We start from the raw sequence: 19,012 nt of genomic DNA, 5'->3' as shown, positions 1-19,012 counted from the left end.
CCTCTTCCTCTCTGTGCATCTTTTTATTAACAAAAAGCTCCAAATGGCACTAAAAGCTGAAGTTCTTGGTATCTGCTGAGCAGTTCCTCACACTTAATCTCATTTAATTTTCATAGTAATCCTGTGAGGTAAATATTATTATTTTATACTCAGAGGTGAGGATATCAGCTCAGAGGAGCTAAGTGGTGCAGGAGGGCATGATGTAAGTCACACATCTTACTGTTTTCCAACGTACATAGCCTCTTTAACATAGCCAACGTATAGCAAGTCTTTAAACTGGGGGTATGTTTGGCTATTTTACAAGAGAAATTCAAACTCACAGAGGCTAAAACAGTCCCTCCCAAATAGAGGAATAACTAATCATAACTAATACTCTGACAGTCTAGCCCAGATGCAATGGGTTCCTCTCGACACCAAGCCGTTCCCCTGACAAGCTCTCAGGACAGATATCATGATAAAGTGAGTTAACAATATCCTTACAACACTGACTGTTAACTCGTGCCTGTGAATGTCAATTCAACCTACAGGGGAGTAATGACTTCTAATTCCAACTGCCCCATCTTTCCCCTGTTGGAACCATGCAATATCAAGTCATAGCTACAGCTTGTGTTTATTATTTTAAAATAATCTTCTCTGAGAATTTACAGTCTACTTGCTTTCATAAATTTTGGTAACTAAGTCATTAAAAATTTAAAAATTGAGATTATAATATAATCACAACATTTCTCTGTCTCCTTTCTCCATTTAAGTCCTCCCATACATCTCTCCCCACTTCCCTATAAACTCACGACCTCATTTTTATTAATTTTAAATTGCATGCATATATGTACATATGCATATACTCCTAAGTACATAAATACAGCCTGTCCATTCATATAAAGTTATTGTATGTATGTTTTCAGGACTGATCACTTGACTCCAGAAAACCAGTTGGTGTCCTCTTTCCTGGGAAAGAGCACCTCTTCCTCTATCAGCTTTTCTCAGTTGCCTATAGTTCAGCATCCCAAGGTTATATAAGTTGAGGCTCATAGACTTTTCTCTTTCCACTTTGGCATGGCCATAGGTGTCATCCTTCTTCAGTTCTTGTTTGGACAATCATGCTGGAGAGACTTTATGGATGTGCTTCTGACATTACTAAAGACATGATCTCACAACATATTACCAGAACCTTTTCCTCTTAAAATCTTGCTGCCCCCTCTTCTGTAATTTTCCCTTAGACTTACGTGTGGGACCCTTACAGATGTGTCTTTTGAGAATGAGCTCCACAATTCTGAATTTTATTCGGTAATGGTTTTCTGTAGTATGCTCTCTCCAAGAACTAAAGAATGCCTTATACCACCCCCCCCATATCATACACGAGAAGCCATTGTTTATTTGAGTTGTTGGCCAGGGAGACACCCAAAATGTACAGTATGTTGCTATTACTCTTGGTGGATTCTTAGAGGTAGAAGGTAAGTCTCTATTGCACCTCAGAAACAGCCCAGAGACCTCTTAACTGCAACTGACATGAATGTCTCTGCCCTGGGTACTACCTTTCATGGTACCAGAAGGTATCATAAAAGCTTCCAAAAAATTATTATGAACTATACCAACAACCAACATGACAGTAACCCTAGTGGTGCAGTAGTGTATCTTGGCAGTAACCAAAAGCTCTCCAATTAAGACCCATTCAGTAAGAGAAATGCTATACCAGGTACAGGAAACGTAGTTAATTATTTCATGCTAATGAAGTCACGGTTCTTGCAGGAGAATCTACAATCACTAATACACTTAACTAGCACAAGGCTTAAAACAAACTATAAATATTTGCCCTTAAACTTAATGGTACGTGTAGTCTTCACCCCTCATTAAGAAAAGTTCTCTTAAAACATGATTTTAATGTATTGTGTTAAGGCAATATATATATATATATATATATATATATATATATATATATATATATATAATTTAGTCACAACTGAACCTCTGCTAACCTGGTCAATTGTTTTCTTAGAGTGACAAGTTTAGGATGAGCAGACTTGGTACCATCATCACTGCCCACTAAATGGTTCTTGTTCTCAGCATCCCATAGAGAATGACCGAAAACATGACTTCTGTCTCAGTAATTGTTTCCTCAGAAACAAATTAAGCCAACCTCTTTAAAATATCTTTCAAAATGCAATAAATGAAAACAAAGCAAAACAAAAACACAGTAGGATCAGGAAAGAATAATGAGACCCATGTGTAATTATCGTCCAAATTCAAAGGAAAAATAATAACCAAGCCTTTTCTTTACATCTCTAAATAAGACAACTGGCTAGGCTACACAGGCTAGACAACAAACTCAAGAATACAGTAGTTAGACCCACTTTTTTCCATGCTCCACATTATTTGCTTTTAATGGCAAAGTGTCAGTGGTCCCAACTTGTTCTGTAGCTGAAACTTGAGCAGGTATGTGACTTTATAGCTTAAAAAGAATACAAAGTTCATAATCTTGTAAAATTACAAATCTTCTCAATTCAGTTATTAAAATTGTCCCATCCTGCTGTATATGATGGTGCACGCCTTTAGTCCCAGCCTTCAGGAGGTGGAGGCAGGTGGATCTCTGAGTTCAAGGCCAGCCTGGTATATAGAGTGAGTTCTAGGACAGCCAGGGCTACACAGAGAATCCCTGTCAAAAAAAAAAGTCAATCCCAAACATTGTCAAAATTCCAAATACTTCCCAGATAAAAGATTCCCACTATGGAATATTCAAATCAGAAATTGGTGTTGGGAAAGGGATTTTTATATTCGGTTTTCTCCCCCTCTCCTCTTTCCCCCTTGGCTGTTATCTTACAAAGGCATCAAACTCGGGATGGTCTCTCTTCTAGGCACTTTTGCTGTCCATCAGAAGGTTTGTCCTCTGACTTTCTTTGTTAGATCTACAATGTGATTGATGCATTTCTTTTAACTGGACATTTTGCAACACTCTGTCTTAGATAAAGGGTTATTTTAGCAGGCACAATGCTTCCATAATGGAGTGGATAGTCTGCTGTAATGAACAGTGAACTTGTGGGATGCCTTCTGACTCAGTACCAACTTGCTTTGTTACCTTATTAGTTAAACTTCTAAGGTGGAAGCCAGATCCAGTATATTGACCTAAAATGATTACTTAACTGTAGGCTCGTAGGATGGATTTCTGATATGTTATATCTTGTGTATATATTTTAACTTATATTGTTCTTTTGATCCTGGTAACATATGATTTCCTATCTGTAACATCTTTCTTGCAAGTTACATGCAGTTATGGAAAATAAAAATTATTTTAGATTAAATATTTTCAAAATTCTTCATAAACATGTTTATAACATAAAAATATATTTATTAGCATTATACCCATTCTATCTTGCATGTTAACATGTAGCTATATTAATATTTAAATCTATAAAAGTTATAACGTAGAAATATATTTATGAGTTTTATACCCATTCTATCTTGCATGTTAACATGTAGCTATATTGATATTTAAATCTATAAAGGCAATGATTTCAAGCATTCTGAAGACAGTATGTAACTGAGAAGTCTTTGAACAGTGACAATATTCACAAGTAAAACTATATTGATTCCTCAATCTATCTCATCCTCAGAAATAATGGTGATTTTTTTTAAAATTAGGAACTTAAATTTGGTGAGTGCTTTCGAATTTACAATGTGTAGACTGTCTTTTACAATGTATATCTGTATTTTTTAAGAAAAAAATCAATCATCTTTTGATACATCAGAGAGAATGATGGACTAGAACATCATAGGAAGGAATATGATAGATGTTAAAATCAAAAAAGTAAAATAAAAGAAAATGAGAGACTTGGAGATCTCAACCTGTTTTAATGTAAAAGACCCAAACTTATTGATAGCTTCCTTCTAGGCATATTGTTCAAGGTCAATATTGCTGATTCCTGCATCTCAGTACAGCTTTAAGCACCGTAGGTGGAGAGGGAAGGGACCAGTAGTTCATTTACAGTGGTATTTGTTATTAACATCGACTGCAAACCATTCTCTGCAGAGCTAGTCGGGCTCTTGACAGGCAAGCAGCATTATCTATTTTTGGCTTGCCAGTGAAGTTAGTGGGAGAGTGTCCTTTCTCCTTTTACTCATGTTGGCTCTAAAGGTCATAAGTCTGGACAGTAGGAAATACTCCATGGCTTGGCAATCCATAGTTTGTATATTAAGTGCAGAAAGAGACTCTGATGGAGAATGAAGATTTCCAGAAAATGAGAACATTCTTAAATTCCTTTCTCTTTCTTTCCTCTTCTAGGGGTAGTTCCCCTAGCCTGTGTCATATCTGTTTCCTTTGAGGCCCAGCTAAGTGACAGATATAACCTGGGACTGGGTTTTCAATAACCACACTAAAGTATAAGACTCTTTAGACCATCCTCTCTGCAGTACTTCTGTTCTCCTCTTCCTTTTTTTTTTTTTAAATTACTTGAACCAAAAGGGAAAATGGCCTATTGGTATTCAATGGTACTTGTAGACAATCTTTCACTAGTCCTGAATTATCATTCAGGAGCTCTCAGCTGAGAGTACACCTTTTGATAGAGGAAATATATTACATTGTTAGAGGAAAAGGGATTTGTAAAAGATCCATTAGCCAACGCGCACTCCCTCCTCCCTTGTATCTAATGTGATTCCTTCATCTTATAGATGAGAAAAGTTAGGTGAAAAGTGTTAGACTGACTTTCCCCATGGTCCACAGATTATAGGTTAGTGGGAGCATTAGACTATTACTGAAGCACAAGGCCCAACTTTTCTTCCTATCTGACTTTGTCCTGGCCACAGAGTTAGGAACTAAAAGTATTTTATGATGATATAACATCTCTAGTAAGCCTTTTGTCTAGGCTAATATACTTGGTTAGAACACTAGGGGAGATAGCAGAGTCATATGACTTCTGAGTCACATGATAGCAGAGTAAGGGAGACATACCAGCTTTCTTCGTGTACTGTAGTCAAATACATTTTATTTTTGCATCTATTACATTTTTGAGCAATTATATGGTTCACACAACTCAAAGCTTATTGAATTTTCTTTTTTGCCTTACACTCATAAAGATGGACAAAATAGACATAAAAACCAAGCTATTTCACCCTTCTCCCCAATGTCTAGGGATTGTCTCAGAGCAGAGTGTTCAGAGTTGGTAGAGGACTAGAAGGTGACAGTATCTTTTGGACACAACAGGGAAATTGTACATATGAACTCAGATAAATCTGCCAGCATGCATAAGAACTCTGCAAGTTTTAGTCAGACAAAATTCTCACTTGGAGCTGGGTGATGCAGGAACAAAAATCTCATTTCTCGTTCTACCCGGGAGCTACTGTGAGAAGAGACAGTTGCCAATAAAGGTGATAGGTTGTCCATACTCCAGTGGGTGGCCACATAAGCTAAGAGTATTTTGGCAATAAATGGACTTGATGGGTTTAAACAGTAAGCTACAACCACCACCGCTACAACCCCCGCCACCACCAATAAGATCCCAAGAGAACATAAAGCTGGCTATACAGTGAGGTAAAGGTGGATCTGTAAGGAGCTGGGCCAGAGGGTGGTGAACAGATGCATCACATTTTTTTATTAACTATCAAAGAATCAATAAAACCTCTTTTTAAATACCAAGCTCAGGTCATCAGACGTGTATGGCAATTCTTCAACTGCTGAACTATTTTGCTAGCCCAATAACTAGAATTTTAGGTCTTATTCCAAAAGTCTTAAACCTATATGTATATATGCTTATTTATCTAACATAAATCAAAATTAGAAAAATTGACTTTTTAACATTTATCCTTGTATGTTGTGGTGATCTGAAGAGAACCAGTATTCATCGATAATGCTCCCACTAATTTGTCTTGATGATAACCTGTTTTGCACACTTGACTACCAAGAACATCTCATGACAGCAGGCACATGGCCAAGCTTAGCATGAAATTGTGGTCATCTGATAATTGAAAAATGTGCCTTTTGGCCCTGCTAGTTCTATATGTCATGTTTTGATTTAAGTAAGAAAACTCAGCACGGCTGAACATAGAGATTGATGGTATAAATTTATTTTTACAGTGACTTTATCAAAAAATCACTCATACAGAATTCCAGAGCTTATTGCTGCCCTGAAAGTAAATCACCTTAATAAAGAGTGCTTGAAACTGTTTTTGAAAAACAAATTAGTGAAACATATATGCCCAAATATTTGCATTATAAGAGCAGAGAAATTAGTAATGATGTATTTCGTTCAGTTATCTCAAAAATGTTAGGGTGGTTAATAAGACGGAATCAGATTGTAGGATAATGTTCCTGTAGCCTAGTGGAGCAGATAAAAAATGGGAATATATATATATATAAACCGCAGTGAGTCAGATTCTTAGTGCTGTCCAAATTATGCCCTTTCAGAGCTGGGTGAATCTTGGCAAGATTGCTTAGCTTCTTGTAGCCTCTGAAGTCTCCCCTGTATAATCACATTAATCTCTATTGATATTCATTTTATTCATTGTGGTTACTAATAATTATCTTATGGCTCCATACCAACCCATGGAAACTGAGCAGGTTGGTAAGTCATCTCTGTGGTTTTCATGACAGTGAGTAACGTCACAGAATGCTCTTATCCTCATCATTGAGTATACAATGAGAGAAATGCAAGATGTTTTATTAGAACCTCACTCCCCTGAGGACTAACACTTACAATAGGAAGAAAATAGCACAGACTGTTAAAGGGGCTCCTTACTCCTCCCTACAAGGCCAAGTAGAACTTCAGTTTACAGATTAAAAAGCAAAGATTTTCACTAGAGAGAAATCACTTCAACGGGAAGAAGAGTCTTGGAAATGGTTTAGGATGTCAGACTGCTGATTCTTGGAGCAAATTGTTTTCTTTCTCTTCACTTCTGCCTCTGATGGGACAAGAAAGACCTTTGTAATCTAGACATTTTAACTCTAAACTCGGGAGTTCGGCGTTTAGGGAGAAACACCTGGAGAGAATCGCACCACGAGCAGTGGTCAAGAGGCGCCACAGATAAGCCTTTCTCTCCACTCCAAAGACGTAGGGTACAGAGCTTATCAATGTGCACCTGAAGAGCCTAGAGTGCTGCTGTATCTGGAATAGGAGAGTGTTTCTACCGTTCCTGTTGGGGAATAGAACCGCAGCTGCTAAGTAAGTGTGGTGCCAAATTCCTAGTGCCCAGAGTAATGAGACAAAGTACAGGCTAATTCCTCATGCCTTGCTAAGGGTAGAAATATAAATGCCGTTTTCTGTAAGACTGCGCCAAAAATTATACCCAGAAGCTTCTGTAGTCCCTCTGACTGTGGTAAACTGTGGCAGTCAGCTTAATGATAATAAATATGCCAACTAATGTGTGTCGGTATAGGCAATGTATACAAAATAACACGGTTTTTACTTATTTCCAGCAAAACCAAGGCAAATGTCCAGCCCAGAACTGTCCAGTGGAAGCTCCCACGTGGATGCCTGTCCATCATTGTTCCGTAAGTTACTTCAAGACTGGCTAGACTTAAGGAGAAATATTACTTTATTCTGGAATAACCTTTCTGAAATGTGGTAGAATATGGTCTAAAAGCCTAGAGTAGAGCAAACATTTTGATAGGAAAAAATGTTTTTCCAGAAAGAAGTGTATTATAAAAAGTTACTATGATTAGGGAATCTTTTCGCTTGTTTTTGAGTCAGGTACATCTTGCAAAGTACTTTCTCTAAATGAGATATTGATGAGTTAGATTTGCATGGTCATTAAAATGAATATATTTGCACATGTGTGTTTCTGAATCGCTGCATATTCAGCAGTATTTGATTTGGAGAGGCCTTCAAGAAGATGCTTTTTCTTGATCATTGTTTTGTTGACGGCTTAATCGTGATGAGTAAATGGACTTGCAATCCCAAGTCTTCCTGGTATAATAATAGACTCTGCATTTGTGTGGACGCTTCTGTGTGAGAGTTATTCAAGTGCCTTTGAAAGTAAACAGGTACTGTGTTATTATCCTTGGGTTGCAGTTTGAAGACTTAACCACACAGGGAGTAAGGATAGCACATCAATCGTAGAGCTGGCGAGAGATGCCAGATACCCTACCTCTCTTTTTCCTGTGTTTGCTCTATTACACTGTGCAGAGGAATAAATGAAAGAAAGGGACTGATTTGTATGAGATTCTCTTGCACGTGCACTGCCTGATAGAGATGGCAGTAGCCTCTCTGGGGATTATCCTTGCGATAACTGACAGTTTGTCTGGAATGGAATAATGCGTATGATGGGGACAAGAAACCAGAAAGCTACTTGGGACACTTCTTCCATTTGACCCTCTCTGCAGGTGGTCTGGAAGTAATATGTGGAGCCTTTTAAATACCTGCTTCTGTTGTCAAGGTACAAGCAGCTCAAATGGGGCCTCTGGGCTGCCACGGTGTGGCTTAGGCTGTGTTGTCAAGGCAGGATGTCCAGGGGAGGCTACTTTTCGTTCAGACCATGGAAAGGACAGAGCTTCTTTCCTTGGCTTTGATTGGACGAGGAAGGAAGGGAAGATGGGAATCACCTTTAGTCAAGGAGATGACAAAGCTAAATTTTGGAGGGATTCCTGCTGTGCAGAAACAGCCTAGTCTTGCCAAAGACTTAAAGAATAAAAATGTCACATTTGTGTGAGCAGATGGCCAGAGGGGAGCTTGTGTACAGGGACTCTGCTGCTGCCAGCCAGAAGATGAGTTTTAATAGTTTTACTTCTTCATCTCTCACTCATCTTATTGTGTCCCTGGTGAAATTACCTAGCGATTACCGATTCATGTGTCTGCTTATTCAGAGGGATAAGCTCTTCTGGGTCCTAATGTACAAATTCCTACATACATCCTTTTTTTATGGGAGGGTCCCCAATGACTGGGGCTCAGATCTGACTCTTTAGTATGTTGGTTTTCTTTAGTAAGCCCTATCTTCGAATGTGGGCTTTGGTAAGGTTTCTTTGTCACTAAAGCATTTCCTTACATGGACTGAGGCTGCTATCTGACCATTTGGTTGATCTTCTTCAATGGTTGAGCTTCCATTGTGGAATCAAAATAACTTAGAGATGATTTCTCTACTGGGCTATTGGCGTGTTAGATTTTTGACTGTTCTTAAACTCGGCAGTATTTGATTTTAGATGAGTCCTTTTGTACTTTTCATTTCACAGAGTTTTGGGAAATTTATCTTTAAACTAGACAAAATTTAGTAATTCCATACACTTATACAAATTGCTGGTGATATAGTCATGAATCAGTTTCCTTTTTCTTATAATCATGACTAGAGTTCCTGCTTTAATAGATAAAACTGTGTGTAACACCAATAATTTTTTGACCAGAAGTCCAAAGTAAAGGAACCCTGGCAATGCATTGTTAGAATATGGTCTTTGGAGTCAGTGTAAAGAGTTTTTTCTTCTTCATTAGTGTTCTTAGGAGCCAGAGAGTTCCAGAGAAGGTCTTCTTATTGCAGGAACTTAAGAAATAAGTAGATGACTGCATTTTAAGACTCTTCTTGTAGACCACAAGCCAGTTGTGCTGACTCTAAAATCTACTTCAAACCCGTAGTCAGCTGCAAGCCTCAGAAACTCAGTGTCTTCTGTTTGGGGATTAGGAGCTACTGGGTCCACAGATTTCCTCCATAATCAATGAAAGGTACTCTCATCCCCTAGTAGGGAAGATACCTTCAGGAAGACCAATGCAGCGCGTCATAATTTGTTTCTCTGCAGATAACTCCTCCAAGCACAGAGGTAGCCTTCTAGTGACCGTGCTTAGACGCTTTAGGATTGCTTTACCTCTATTCACTGATTTCCCTGGCAGATACTCACATCAGCAGAGATAGATGAATTTTTGCTTCTGAGAATCTGCAAATCAGTCCTAAGGAGATACCAGACTGGTGGGCATTACTATTGATTCACACAAAGGACAAGACTTCAGGAAGGGCTTTGGGAACTTTATTTGCTGAGATGCTTAGAACTGGCCATTCTAAAGTTTTACTTACTTAGAAATCTGATCTGTGAAATTATGGTTAATAAATAATCATTAAGTTATCTTTCCTCCCAAATTATTGGTTTTATTTATTTATTAGGAGTTATTAATTTACTTGCAGTCAAAAGAGAAAGAGAATACCAGCAACATTTACCGAGTCTCCAACCCTGTTCAATAAAGCTAATACAATGAATGGTTTCAAACAGAAGTTCCTAGAACACTGGAACTTAAAAATTTATAGTGGTCTATTAACTCCACTGATCTGATTCTTTGAAAAAGTGGGATGTATAAAAGAGTCACCAAAGATGAGCTTCATCATGATGTATTGCAAGAGAGAAAATGAGTAGTCATTCTGTATTACTAGTTTACACAGGTTATATAACAAAATCTACCAGTAGGTAAAACTGTTTTGGCATTAATTTTCAATTTGTTATCTTTCAGGAAATAGTGAAATTCATAACTTCATATTTTTACGAAAATGTCTCAACTGTCTCAAATCCTCTGAGACTGAACCAGGTTATAAATAAATTAATATATCCTTACATAATAAATGAATAGTCTCTATTATCTTCACTAGATTTTGAGCTGGTGATTCTCTTCTCCATTTCTTTCCCACAGTCCAAGAGTTGTTATTTGGTATTCTACTGCACAGTGATTGTAATTGGGATTTATTACTTTGCGTGGAATTGTCTTTGTCTTTATATGTGCAGTTGTGTCTGATTCCTTTGGTTGTTTTTGTACTCTACACCTATGTAATAGAAGATCTGAAATGGTTCCCTTTGAGTCCAGACTATAATTTTTAGATTGAGATTGAAGATTAAGATTTTTTATCCTAGTCATTATACAAATACACAGGTATAATTACACTTGTGGAATAAATTTTTTCTCTAGTGAGGCGCATGGTGATTTCTCTCCAATTCTTTGACTACAGTGGACACTAGAACTATACCCTTTACTACCCCACACTTCAAATTTAACTAGACTGAATGTCCTATTAGTTTGTGTGGCCATGGGTAAGATATCAGGAGTTCTGATTCTCTGCTACTTTTAGTTTTCCAGCTTTTATTAAAATTTAAATTTATTTTACATATCAATCCCAGTTTCCCTTCCCTCCTCTCCTCCCATTCCTTCCCCCACCTCCTTTCATTCCCCTATTCACTCCTCAGAAAGGCCGCTATGGGAGTCAAGAAAGCATGGCATATCAAGTTGAGGCAAGACCAAACTCCTCCCCTCCCTCATCAATGTTGAGAGAGGAATTCCACCATAGGGAATAGGTTGCAAAAAGCTAGCTTAAGCACCAGAGAAAGATCCGGTTCCCACTGCTAGGGGTTCCATAAACAGAAGAAGCTATGCAGACGTCACCTACATGCAGAGGGTCTAGGTCAGTCCCCTGCAGGCTCTCTAGCTGTTGGTCTAGAGACTGTGAGCTCCCACAAGCTTGGGTCAGCTGTCTTTGTGTATTTCCCATCATAATCTTGACCCCCACTTGTATATATAATCCCTCCTCCCTTTCTTCAGCGGGACTCCTGAAGCTCAACCCAGTGCTTGGCTGTGGATCTCTGCATCTGCTTCCATCAGTTACTGGATAAAGGTTCTATGATGACAATTAGAATAGTCACTAATCTTGATTACAGGGGAAGGCCAGTTCAGGCACCTTCTCCACTATTGCCAGGAGTCTTAATTGGGGTCATCCTGTCAATTCCTGGGAGTTTCCCTGGTACCACATTTCTCCCTAACCCCATAGTGGACACCTCTGTCAAGATATCTCTTTCATTGCTCTCCCTCTCCATCCCTCCCCAAACACGACCATGTCCCCCTGCCCCATAACTTTGCCCCTGGTACCCAGGGAGATCTATTTCTCCTCCCAGGGTAATTCATGTGTCCCTCTTGAAGTACTCCTTATTACCTAGTTTCTCTAGGGATGTGGACTGTGGCCTGGTTATTCTTTGTTTTAACATCTAATGTCCACTTATGAGTGAGTGCATACCGTGTTTGTCTTTCTGGGTCTTGGATGCCTCACTCAGGATAGTTTTTTCTTGTTCCATCCATCTGAACGCAAATTTCTTGTCACTGATTTTTAGCACTGAATAATATTCCACTTTGTAAATTACCACATATTCTGTATTCATCCTTCGGTTGAGGAGCATCTGGTTTGCTTCCAGGTTGTGGCTATTACGAATAATGCTGTTATGAACAGAGTTGAATAAGTGTCCTTGTGATATAAGTGTGCATCCTTTGGGTATGTGCCCCAAAGTGGTATCACTGAGTCTTGAAGTAGATTTAGTCTCAATTTTCTGAGAAACTTCTATACTGATTTCCAAAGTGGCTGTTCAAGGTTTACACTCCTACCAGCTGTGGAGGAGTGCCCACTCCCTTCTCCACATCCTCTTCCATATAAGCTGATATCAGTGTTTTTTATCTTAGTAATTCTGACAGGTGTAAGATGGTATTTCAGAGTCATTTTGGTTTGCATTTCCCTGATGGCTAAGGATGTTGAACAATTCCTTAAATGTCTTTTGGTCATTTGAGATTCTTCTGTTGAGAATTTCCTGTACCCCACTTTTTAAATGGATCATTTTGTATTCTGATGTCTAGGTGTTGAGTTCTTTGTATATTTCTGAGATCAGCCCTCAATAGAAACAGAAGGAACATTGCCAAACTCTTTTTTTTATGAGGCTACAGTTACCCTGATACCCAAACCACACAAAGACACTACTAAGAAAGAGAATTACAAACCAGTCTTACTCATGAACATTGATGCAAAAATACTAAATAAAATACTGGCAAACCAAATCCAAGAACACATTTAAAAAATCATCCACCATGATCAAGTTGGCTTCATTTAGAGATGCAGGGATGGTTCAAAATATGAAAATTTGTCAATGTAATCTACCAAATAAACAAACTGAAAGAAAATAACATTGTCATCTTATTAGGGGCTTTGAAAGCCTTTGACAGAATCTAACACCCCTTCATGGTAATAGTCTTGGAGCGATCAGGGGCACAAGGAACATATGTAAACATAATAAAAGCGATATACAGTAAGCTGGCCATCAGCATCAAATTAAATGGAGAGAAACTCAAAGTGATTCCTCTAAAATCAGGAACAGGACAAGGCTGTTCAGTATTTCTATATCTTTTCAATATAGTACTCAAAGTTCTAGCTAGAGCAATAAGTAAGCAAAAGGATATCAAGGGACTTCAACTTGGAAAGGAAAAAGTCAGACTTTCGCTATTTGCAGATGATGTTACAGTATATGTAAGTGATTTAAAAAATTCAAAAATCAGGGGCTGGGCTGTGGTGGTGCACGCCTTTAATCCCAAGCAGAGGCAGGCGGATCTCTGTGAGTTCAAGGCTATCCTGGTCTACAAAAGCTAGTTCCAGGACAGGAACCAAAAGCTACAGAGAAACCCTGTCTCGAAAAATCCAAAAAAAAAAAAATTCTATCAGGGAACTCTTACAGTTGATAAACACCTTCAATAATGTGGCGGGATACAGATTAACTCAAAAAAATCAGTAGCTCTCCTATATACAATGATAAATGAACTGAAAAAGAAATCATAGAAACAACATACTTTATGATGACCACAAATAATATAAAATATAATGGGGTAACTTTAACCAAACAAATTAAAGACCTGTATGACAAGATCTTTAAGTCTTTGAAGAAAGAAATTGAAGAAGATATCAGAAAATGGAAGGATCTCTGTTTCTTTTAAACAAGTGAGAAAGTGTCCATGTGTTTTGTGACTTGGGCAAAGACAGGTAGATATCCCACGATTAAACTTGGCTAGAAATTATCTCCTGACATGTAGCAATCAAGAACTTAACCAATTGCAGGGAGGTGGGGTGATATTTTAGGACGTTTCTACGCACTGCTAGGTGGGGATATAACATTCACATATACCTGATTCTATTGAGGAATACCCTTGGTCAAATCCTTGGTTACTTGACTTTACTAGATGTTATTCAGTGATGGATGTTATTGGACACATCAAAAATTACTAACTATTCAGTACCTGACTAGAATTATTGCACCTCTACACATTTTTGTTGGTTATTAGAACTTAAAAGAATAATGTTAAAAGAAGTGTTTTTAAAAGATAGATAGAAAATAATGTCCCTGCTACTATGGAGCTTATCAATGAGGCTATCATAACTATATATTGTTATATATTCTGCATGTTAGTTGCAGTAGATCTGAGAAATATTTTCAATTTAGTGCAAATATTTGAAAATTAGAGCATTGTACTTAGTACATCAAATCTTGATTATTCACAAGTGATGAGTTAAAACGCATCCTCATATTTCTCAAAAGATGACAGGAAACAACAAGGGGAAATTTACATGTACTTGGTGACACATTATATAACAAAAGAGCTATAAGTTTTCCTCTCCCACACTATTGTTTGTTTTTTTCTTCAGTGCTCCTGATGTTTTTTAACTTTGCCTAGAGCTCACATATCCAGACCATGGCACTCAGAAACACATAGCCTTCATAAAATCATTGTGTCTGCTCTCTGGGAGTTTTCAGAGTTCCCATAAGGACAGAACCATTGGCTCACTCTTCTGTTGGGAAATTGGACCCATAATGACTCTGATGAATATTGCCTTTCTAAAGAAGGCACAATTTTTATTTATTTTTTTTAGAGCACAGTTTTCATACTATGAACAGTCTCTTTACGTAATAAAAAGTTAGGCCATTATCAGATGATCATAGTTTTAGGAAAATTACAGAAAATTGCAGTGCACAGGACCTTAAATTGGTGGGCACTGGGACCAGAGTGTATGTGGCCATCTGGGCAGTCGTCATGGGTTTGGAAGGAAATCTCAAGGGGAATTATCTCAGGAAAAAGCTCAATATACTTTAATAAATGAGAGCTCTGTGGATGGCTCTGGTGTCGATTTTGCTCTAGTTCTTTGATTTCAGAATTCATATCCTGAGTACAACACTCTGTTTTTCAGTGCTGGATGTGTTTACTGTGTGCTCTGCTTAATTTCTTAGGTACATATATGTGATCCTGATGATCCATAACACCTTATTTATAACCATATTTATGTGTACCTTTAATGAACATGTTATCTTTTTACCTAGTCCATTATATGACACAGATTATTAGAGCAAATACAGAAATTCATAGGAGGGCGTCCATAAAACCTGTTTTATTAACAGACATGCAAATGGAAGCCTGCAGTGAGGAAGGAATAAGGTATGAAAAATCAAGTACAAGCTCTTCAACTTTCCAGTGGTAGGGATTATTTATTACAGCCATATACCTTAATGTTCATAAATATCGGCCACGAGTCAAAACAGTCAAATCTAAAATCAATCATATACAAACTTTCTGAAGAAGAAATCATAATTACTCTTGTGTTTTCTAGATGAAGTTATGGATACCATCATTAAAATTAATTAAATATCTGTTTAAAAGTATACCATGTTCCATTTGTAGGAAGGCTAAAGCGTATAAACTTTCCAGTTAATTCTGACAGACAAGCCGGTGTTATTCAAACCTAGACACACTTCCCGGGAAGTGAATTGTTCTTATCCATCCTGTATAGTTGGATTGAATTTGCTCTTTAGCTAGCAGTGATCTTGGGAGATAGACAAATGTTGTTAGAAAGGGACCCTAATAGTGTGTGCACAGTTTGCTTTGGGTAGATGCTGGCACTTGCCATTAGCAGTGTACTAATATGTGTTGACATTACAGGGGATTTGTAATAGGTTTAATATTTACCCAACTAAGCCCTTTACCCATTACTGAAGAAGAATGCATTATAAAATAATGACTTTTGGACTCAAACAAGACTGTTAGAAGTCTTTCACGAGTTTTCTGCCTTGGAGCCAATGTATCACAGTCTCTTTGCTTCTCTTTGCCCTTTATCAAGTAAATGTAGCAATTAATCCATACTTTATTTTCAAGAATTTTATCTCAGAATTAGAGGTACCATATGAATATGCCCAGTTCAGTTCCTGGGAGATAGCAAGTTCACAGTACAAGCTAATTTTGTTTTATTGTAATATTATTATGAGCAATGAAGATCTCTAAAAGTGGTTAGAGTTTCTGGTCCTCTACTGACTCTCAAAGATAGCTGAGGAATAAAATCTGACGAATTAGTCTACTCGTAGTTTTCCTCGCAGAGTCTAGGGTGTAATTCAGCATACAAGGTTTGACAATGTAAAGGAGTTAACTTGAAAATAGTATAGTTTTTTCTTTCTGATAGCGATTTATTTTGTAACATAAACATTTATTTTGTTCTGCATGTACACCATGCTCCATTTGCAGGAAGCCTAAAGCGTATAAACTCTCCAGTTAATTCTGACAGCCAGCCAGTGTTTGTCAAACATAGACACACTGCCAGGCAAGTGAATTCTTCTCTTATCCATCCTGTGTAACTCGGATACTGGAGTGAGTTTGTGCTTTAGCCAGTATTGATCTTGGGGGACACTGAAAGTCTTTTCTGAACTACGAATCACTGTTGTGTTTGTGTTGTCAACTTAAGTTCTAGAACAGTATCACGGAAGAATGAGTTCGCCCTTGTTTGTTAAAAGGCTGACTAGAAACATGGTTGGTTCGGATACAGCACAATGTAGGAGGATGGGAACATCAACAGGAGCCAGAGTTCATCCGTGTCTTAAGAATCCTCCACAGGCCTCTCTCGCTGTCATCTTCTTCCTGATTTGGTGGTGTAAGACCACCATAGAATAAACACAGACATCATGGAGAGCTTTTGATTTGCATATTCATGACTATGCCTAGATCAGCTAGAGATAAGGGGACATGAGTAAGAATCTTCTAATGAATAAACCCTCTGAAAGTTGAGATTGTAAAAGAGTATTACAAAGGTAAGGGAGCATACTCTTATGATTATATACTTTTATGAAGAATATACCTTTATGATGTTTTTGTAGCTAACTCATAAATTTGGAAAAGGTTAAAGTTAGGGGATGATAAATACCGGAGCTGTTCAAAACCCGCATGGAGTCTTTTTGTCTAACTTCCTTAGATATGGTTCCTCTTCTCACTGTCTGTGCTATGCTTTGGATGGTGTTCTGACTAGCCTCATTAGATTCTTCTCACTGTCTGTGCTATGCTTTGGATGGTGTTCGGACTAGCCTCAGGTAATCCAGACCAGTGAAGTTACTTCCAGAAAACAACAGGCTCCTTCCTAGGTCCAATGCAGAGCAGGGGTCAATACCACAGGTCTTGAAGCAGCCTCCACCTACCCTAGGCCCCTGTGGAATTACACTAAATATTTAGACAAACCCTGGCCTGCAGTAGCTCTGTAATGGCACGTGACACTGAAATGGAACATTAATTGCTGCAGTTCTTCAAGGACTGGCAACAGGCAGTGTGGCCCTGTGCTGGTCTCATTAAAGAACTCCCTTCAAGTCTCCCCTGATGGAATGATTCTCTACCTTCACCAACAAAAAGGGCAAGAAATGCATCTAACCAAAACGCGAAAGTATATGGAAATATCCAGATTTTATAAGTTACTCCTTCACTGTAGCTAAACAGAAAACTATATATAAATATTTGAATAGCTTTACTTGCTGGCCCACGTATATTCAAACACCTAATTAAGAAGTTAGCGCTATTTGTATCTGGATTGGATAAGCCTCTCAACGTGTGGGAGATAAATATGCTAATTGATTTTGATGGCTATTTTAAATTGCATTTTGGTGAAGCAAATATTTTGCATAATTTAATATCCATGCTTTAATTAAATATATACTATAAATACCCTTTCTTAAAAAATATTGTTCCCAGAGCAGTTTGCTTCTGCAATGGATTTGGTCACACTCGTTGTTCTTTAGGTAGTGTCAGCATTTTCATTAAAAGCTGTACTCTATTTATAGCCTGGAAGCAAAAACGCATTCTGGGCTAAAACTTCATGTGCACAATGTTTTTCCAAACGTAGTTTTGAATAGTATGCATAGGTGGAAGCTTTATGCTTGTGCAATCTTGAGGTTTGTGGGGACACCTGTGAGAAACCCACAGAGACTCTCACTTATCCCTGCCCCTTGTGCATCAGGATAACAGCTGGGTGGGAGCTGAACGACCAAGGGCGATACTTTTCTCTGTCACTAGTCAAACAGACAGAGTCCATGGATTTCACTTCTGACCGTCCTATTTGGTACACGTGAGAAGCAGCACAGATTTTGCGGTCACTTGGAAAGAGGCTACAACCCCATCTCTACTGCTTACACAATTTGGGGAAATTTCTCAAGCCCTTTGCGTCCCCAGGATGGAGTCAGTGAGATGATGTAAGAAGGATTCTGGATCCTTCCTCTCTTATGTATAGTCAGGGTTGTCTGAAGCTGTATACTTGGTTTTCTTCTGTTGGTAAGAGTACTGATTCTCAGCATCTGTTTTTAAATGGACAAATGCATATTGCCAAGACAAAATATTGAAATAAATAACACAGTTAATTCCATTCCACCTCTAAAGAAGACATGCATTGTCTATAATATATGGACAGCTCACACGATTTTAGAGTGGCCGTAAAAATCATCGCCTTTCTCCCGGCTTTTCCCGGACCAGGGTATTCATGGTGGACCGAATGAGCCAAACTGCCATAGTTAACAGGAACAGGCATTTGGTAGGAATGTGGCTAAGGAAAGCCCCTGACAACAGACATATAGGCTCTTGGAGGATAGCGCAAAGCATTCTGTTTACAGCTGTCTATTTGAAGACATGCCACTGGGAAGAGTGGGAGTTTGACATTTCGTGTTTTCAGAACTGTGGTTTCCTCTAGCTAGTTCATCATAGCAACATACTCTGTTTTGTTTGTAGATACATAACTTATTATTTCTCCTATATCCACTTCATTCATAAAGCAATCTCTCTTCCCTTTATCCTTAATTAATGCAGTGCATATGTGTAATATACTTCCTGTGTCTAAGACACTGTCCTAGTTCAAGTGCTGCAAGGAAATGGACACGGTCCCTCCCCTCACAGAAGATGCAACAAGAGAGTAAATAGGTGACCAGGTGAAGATAAATAAGTAATTGGGTGATTTCTGCATATTTGAGAAGAAAATTATA

At 38.1% G+C, this 19,012-nt stretch overlaps 1 protein-coding gene across 11 annotated transcripts in view; it reads left to right on the top strand.

Annotated features, from left to right (window-relative positions):
- The window catches only part of Dlg2 (discs large MAGUK scaffold protein 2), a 1,657,078-nt gene that overhangs the window by 298,009 nt on the left and 1,340,057 nt on the right, over window positions 1–19,012 (top strand). For all 11 annotated transcript variants that reach the window (XM_075952981.1, XM_075952978.1, XM_075952983.1 and 8 more), the window contains one exon: window positions 7,400–7,474. In XM_075952981.1, the coding sequence (XP_075809096.1) occupies window positions 7,400–7,474 (75 nt within the window). The remainder of the gene's footprint in view (window positions 1–7,399; window positions 7,475–19,012) is intronic.

The sequence above is a fragment of the Microtus pennsylvanicus genome, chromosome 18 (genome assembly GCF_037038515.1).
Source record: "Microtus pennsylvanicus isolate mMicPen1 chromosome 18, mMicPen1.hap1, whole genome shotgun sequence".
Lineage (NCBI taxonomy): Eukaryota > Metazoa > Chordata > Mammalia > Rodentia > Cricetidae > Microtus > Microtus pennsylvanicus.
The sequence above is the reverse complement of the archived record's forward strand: the minus strand, read 5'-3'. Positions and strand labels throughout refer to the sequence as shown.